Here is a 6714-nt window from a genome sequence, read left to right as displayed (position 1 = left end):
TGATATATTCATGTTCGAAATAAAGTGAATTATTCACACAAACAGAGATTAGATTAAATAGGTTAGGATTGTCTTTGTCCTTCACCCCTAATAATAGAAGCGATCATCAAGAGGTTGACACAACACAGTTCAATAGCTTTTAAAAAAAACGTACAAACAAGTGGAAATGCACTGAATGCATCAGCGCTACAACAAAAGCTGGAGCTATTTAGATTCGAACCAAGCCAAAACTCAAAAGCACTCACATAAGGAAGGGTTACTGAGATACAAAAACAAAACACTTGCATCCTTGAGTCAGTGTGCCAAACGAAACATTTAGCATTAGCACTACAAAAGGGCTTTCATGCACTGTGACCACAGCACTAAGATGATGAACTTATCTGTATGACTAGAGGTAGAACTGCATTTCCTGAGTAGACAACAAATGCCTATTTTAACGTAAAACCTAGATTTCACAGCTGTCTATGTATTGAAAAATGAATGTCTTGATTTGTTTTAGTGTAACATTAAGTTCTGCACAGAGGAAAAAGCAAAACAATTACAACGACTAAGGCATCCTGCAATAATAGCGAGAGTTTATTGTCCAGCAATTTTGGTTGTCCTTGCAATAAAGCGGACTACATTTGCATGGTAGATTTTCGAAATTTGCATATTTAAAGGCATAAATCAGAGTAAAAACAGATCTGACATCCCACTTGTGGACACCAGCATCTTTAAAGCGGCGGTATGCACATCCGTCTTACTCTGTGTGGTAACAGTATTGTTTCCAAGAAAAAACAACAACATTAGAACGCGAAGCATAAGGCCATTATGATTAGAAGCTATTGTCACATGACAATGATCACTTAAAGGTTAAAGAGTTTGATTGTAAAAATCAATCAGCGATGAAAACGAGAGGAAAAACAGCATTGAAGAATAAGAGGATGATCCTAATGTGGCATTTTACAAAAATCAGATGTACATCAGTATTTACAGCCTTTGCCGTGAAGCTCTGAACTGAGCTCAGGTATGTTCTGTTTCCACTGGTCATTCTTGAGATGTTTCAGCAGCTTAATTGGAGTTCACCTGTGGTCAATTCAGCTGATTAGACCTGACTTGAAAAGGCATACACCTGTCTATATACGGTCCAAGGGTTGACAGTGCATGTCAAAGCACAAACCAAGCATGAAGACAAAGGAATTGTCTGTAGACCCCAGAGACAGTATTGTCTCGAGGCACAAGGCTGGGAAAGGCTACAGAAAAAAATCTGCTGCTCTGAAAGTTCCAATGAGCACAGCGGCCTCCATCATGCATTAGTGGAAGATGTTTGGAACCATCCAAGACTCTTCCTAGAGCTAGCCGCCATCTAAGCTGAGTGATCGGGGGAGAAGGGCCTTAGTCAGAGAGGTGATTAATAAGCCGATGGTCACTCTGTCTGAGCTCCAGTGTTCTTCTGTGGAGAGAGGAGAACCTTTCAGAAGGAAAACCATCTGTGCAGCAATCCACCAATCAGGCCTGTATGGTAGAGTGGCCAGACGGAAGACACTCCCTGCCTGGAATTTGCCAAAAGGCATCTGAAGGACTCTCAGACCATAAGAAACTAGATTCTCTGGTCTGATGAGACTAAGATTGAACTCTTTGGAGTGAATGCCAGGCGTTACGTTTGGAGAAAAGCAAGCAGCGCTCATCACCAGGCTAATACTATCCCTATGGTGGCAGCATCTTGCTGTGGGGATGTTTTTCAGCAGCAGGGACTGGAAGACTAGTCAGGATTGAGGGAAAGATGAATGCAGCAATGTACAGAGACATCCTGAATGAAAGCCTGCTTCAGAGTGCTCTTGACCTCAGACTGGGGCGACGGTTCATCTTCCAGCAGGACAATGACCCAAAGCACACCGCCAAAATATTAATAAAGTGGCTTCACAAAAACTCAGTGAATGTCCTTGAGTGGCCCAGCCAGAGCCCAGATCTAAATCCTATTGAACATCTCTGGAGAGATCTGAAAATGGCTCTACACCATCGCTTCCCACCCAACCTGATAGAGCTTGAGAGGTACTGCAAAGAGGAATGGGGAAAAAATTCCCAAAGACAGGTGTGCCAAGCTTGTGGCGTCATATTGAAAAAGACTTGAGGCTGTAATTGCTGCCAAAGGTGCATCAACAAAGTATTGAGCAAAGGCTGTGAAAACGTATGTACATGAGATTTGTCAGCTTTTTTATTGTTAATAAATTTGCAACAATTCCCAAAGAATCTTTTTTCACATTGTCATTATGGGGTATTGTGTGTAGAAGTATAAGGAAATAAATGAGTTTAATCCATTTTGGAGGCTGTAACATAAAAAAATGTGGAAACCGTGAAGCGCTATCAATACTTTCCAGATGCACTGTACATGTTGTCTCTTAGAGCTGGTAGATTCATGTAAAGTGGAGAAAAAACCCTGCATATGTTTCTTAGCTAGTAAATGTGTCTGAGGTAGAGGTTCTGGCAGTTAAGACCGAGGCTGTGTTATAATGAGGAGTCCTTAATATGTACAGTTACAATAAAGACCGAAACGGTAACAAGACTTCCTATGCTGCTTCTTGCACAGATCCGGGGTCCTTATAAATAAAGGATTGTATTCATTAGCGTAAAAAATTATAATAGGTGAGGTGGTAGGTTGACAGTGAAGGATCTGAGCTGTCAAAGCAATGGCCATGAGTTTAATCCGAAATAATGGAGCGAGGCTTAAGTGACATTGCTTTTCCAAAGCCTGGACCACCTCACCCGCTATGCCCAGCTAACTTGAAATGGCAATTATTCAGCTTTACATAAGGAAAGGAGGAGCTAGATGATCCGGTTTGTGTTTCTCAAAAGAAAAAAAATGATCCCTGGATGCCCTTAAAGTCAGTATTTGACCTTGAATACAGTGTGATGCTAGAAGAGCAAGTTTCAGCTACATGTTGATGAGGACAGGACAAGCTCACTGTTCTTACTCACTGATTTGAGAATTAAAAAAACTTAGAAGGATGTGATCTAATATCTCTAAACAACTGAATCCACATCCTTCAAATCCCTTTTCTTTCTGATCAAGACACTTCGCACTTTCGAAACATCCGGTTGTGATTAAAATGTTTGTGCTCTTGCATTTTGTGTTGAAAAAACAGAGTGCAAAGCATAACCAGAAACTGCCCTGTGTGATGAAGAAATGCAGCTTCATTGGACGCCACAATGACACTCAAAACTGCATCATAATAAACTGAAAGATCTGATGAAGGAACAACCAAATGTTTTCCAGATCTCTGATTAAACATGATTGTTTAGTTTGAATTTTAAAATGAATGTAATGTTATTATTCTCTCATTCTTGGTGTCAAATTTATTTAAGCACAAGCTTCACAAAAGTCCTAGAAGGGTAAGGCAACCACTGAACTCTTTCTACTTTAATGCAACTATGGGTCAAAAAGCATTTGCGGCCTGTGGAAGTTTCAGGTAATGCCGTTTGTACTCTGCCATGCCTCCATTTAGAGGCTAATGGTGAAAGTGGACTCTAGCTAGAGTTTGCCAGTAGTCAAAAAGAGGCAAACACAAAACAAAATAATTATGAACACATATATGCCTCCAAATGCATGTCAAAAAAACATTAACAAGAATGCTTACTGACCATCACAGTGCAGACCTGAGATGGAAAACCAAATGGTTGAATACTTGCAAAATATTTGAAAAATAAAACCCTCAGTCTGCACAATGTGTTGTGTTAGCGCTGAAGTTTAGACGTGTGCCTGCCGAAAGCACATTCAAACTGTGCTGAGAAAAAAAAAAAACCTTCACAAGGCACTGCAGATACATACACTGAGAAAATAAATCTACAATTATATATATTATTAGTTCAGACCCTTAAGCTGTTTGCATCACACATTATAACAATAACACTACTGTTGTGGTTTCGCTTGTAGATGAAAAGCGGTCATCTGTCAAAGATGATGAAACCTTCAAAAGCAGAATGCTGCCTTGTTAACGCCACAGTGTGCTCACAGAAAGAGAAATAAATTATTCACAGGTTTTGCATATGTATATATATATATATATATATATATATATATATATATATATATATATATATATATATATATATATATATATATATATATATGATTTATATTATCTTTATAATAAACTCTGTTGTTATTTCATATTTCTCCTGAATAAAGGAGAGTGTAAATAAAAGACCTGAGCTAGTGTACTTCAAGTTGAGAACGATCAAGTTATTCCTGCACTATTTTTTGGCATATCTTCTGTAGTTACTGAGGTTTTTTGGCTTTGGTTTGCATTGAGGGAGAGTCTGAGGTGTTAAGGCGACTGGTTGTTGGAGGAAGATGAGGTAGGTGTGTGGAGAACTGATTGAGGCCCGCTGTTGCCTGTAGATTTGTTAGATGCCCCCAACGAGGTCTGTGCCACAGACTGGGCGAAGAGGACGCCTGTTATGGAAAGACATGAAGACGGGTTACAAACGAAACATGGAGAAATTGAATGCTATCTAGATGGAGACAGGCTTCTCACCGGTGTAGACGACTCCATTAAGCTCCAGAGACATGCTGATGCTGTTCAGGCCATTGGTGGTCAGGTTCATGGCGGAGTCTGGTCTGCTTTCTGATGAGACAACAAAGAGTTTGGCTCAATTAGATATATGGTGATATTAAATAAATCATGATAATAATCAGGATGACATGCACAATATTGATTTCGTGGACACTTTTTTCAAAATACTGTGAATAATTATTTAATCTTATTTTTTGGGGGGAGTTTCAGATTGTTGCATTAAGCCTGGTTTATACTTCTGCGTTGAGGGATCGGCATGACCCTCTGCACCTGCCTTGCATGTAGTTGTGGAGTTGTCGATCACAAAGAGCGCCAATGTGATCGTGCACACCAATGTGCAAAACGCCAGGCGCAAAAGCGTCATTTTAAAAAAAACGCCTCATGCTCGTTTTTTTTTTATTTGATTCGCCGCGTCAAAACCTTCTCCACCAATCAGGTTGGCACTTTTGTTCACGTGCACGGAGCTGCTGAAGTTACAGTAAACTGCACTTGGAGCCGCTCAAGTGCAAAACTGTCAATGCAAGCGCACATTTAAGAAGATGCCCAGAGGCGATGAGAACGTTTAGCTGCTTATTGCTCTGGTGAACAATAGTTATTTCTATTTTCTTCATCTCTAAAGCTGGAGCTGCTACTTGAACCAACTATGCTTGTTCGAGTCACCAGTAACTTTAACAACAAGCGTGTGAACTTCCTCTCCTTCTCTTCTTCTGTGTTATAAGCGGGTGTTGGAAGCTTAAAGTTGCGCGGCGCCATCTAACGTCAAGGAGTGATTTTGCATTCTCTTCTGCTTGACGCCAGTGAAAATCGATTGGGTTTAAATCAAGCGGCAACCTCCCGCTCTCCCTCAGGAAGCCAATACGGAAGTAACTAAAACTGCAATTCATCCGAAATTCCGCTAGTCGTGGCCGCTCCTGGCTCCAAAACAGAGCAAATTTTAATTGAGCCCACTGTTAGAATGGCCAACTTTACAGCAGAAAAAAAGGGGTTTACAGCCTGGTACAAAAAAAGATTTTGGTTAATACAGCTAATATTACCCTTCATGACAACTGTGAGGGGGGTGAATTTTTTATAACTCATCCGTTTCTTTTATATTAAGTTATATTATGTTTGCATAATTAAGGGCGTGGCCACTTGAGTGACAGCTAGGTCTCGTTGGTCACCGTCACTTCACCTCAGCTGAATCCTGCAGATTAGCCACTGAACTCGGCATATTTATCGTATTTCTGTGTTGTTTTATGTGGCTTTACACAGTCAACTGCCTTTTGGACTTGTTTCCTACAATTATCAGATGGCATGGGATGCTGAGTGAACTTAATTGTGCTCACAAACCATTCACGTGGCCTCCGTTTCCCATGTGAGTAAAGTTATATATACCATCTTATATACTCATATACCATCTCTATACATGTATTTGTTTTATTTAAAGATCATTTATCGTTTTTATTTATATTTAGAGCTGTAATGCACTCCAGAATCTGACGTATTGATTAGCTGTAGGCTCTAGATCAGTCATCTGAAGCATTGTCATACAATGTTATGCTGGATTTCATCAATAGTCTAACATTAACTAACACAGACTATATCTGAAGTGTTTGGAAGTAATTCGCGTTTTCCTCCTGTTGAAAAACGTCATAAGAACAATGTTTAGTGGTTCAATGTATTACAGCCATAGACTGTAAAATATATGGACGTAGTATCCGTGACGTCACCCATAGGTTTCTAAAGAGCGCAAATGAAGCCACAAGTAGGCGCGGCCAACCGTCGCCATTTTGTTCGCGCGTCATCACACCCACGGCGGGATACCAAACATGGGCAAAGAGGCGGAGAGTGAGCGGAGCTACAGACGCATGCTGCATTTAGCTTGGACCTGGTTCAGACACCTGGTTTACTTTGGGAGAACGCTTAATATTTTATCACCTGTGACTCGTTTGTATTCTGACCACTTGTGCTTGGTTGTATACTATATCAATAAAGTGTTTAGTCTTTTAAAAACACTGCTGTAATACATTGAGCCACTAAACATTGTTCTTATGACGTTTCTCAACAGGAGGAAAACGCAAATTACTTCCAAACACTTCAGATATAGTCTGTATTAGTAAATGTAAGACTATTGATGAAATCCAACATAACACTGTATGACAACACTTCAGATGACTGTTCT

General features: G+C 40.1%; 1 protein-coding gene across 3 annotated transcripts in view; it reads right to left on the bottom strand.

The window, feature by feature from the left end:
- Positions 1–4158: 4158 nt before the first annotated feature.
- arid3a (AT-rich interactive domain 3A) overlaps positions 4159–6714 on the bottom strand; it is a 67270-nt gene continuing 64714 nt past the window's right edge. For all 3 annotated transcript variants that reach the window (XM_009305805.5, XM_068224269.2, XM_073916277.1), the window contains exons 8-9: positions 4515–4604; positions 4159–4432 (exon numbers count right to left, since the gene is read on the bottom strand). In XM_009305805.5, the coding sequence (XP_009304080.1) occupies positions 4305–4432; positions 4515–4604 (218 nt within the window). In that variant the 3' untranslated portion in view covers positions 4159–4304. The remainder of the gene's footprint in view (positions 4433–4514; positions 4605–6714) is intronic.

The sequence above is a fragment of the Danio rerio genome, chromosome 11, assembly GCF_049306965.1.
Source record: "Danio rerio strain Tuebingen ecotype United States chromosome 11, GRCz12tu, whole genome shotgun sequence".
Lineage (NCBI taxonomy): Eukaryota > Metazoa > Chordata > Actinopteri > Cypriniformes > Danionidae > Danio > Danio rerio.
This window is presented reverse-complemented; position numbering and strand designations above follow the sequence as displayed.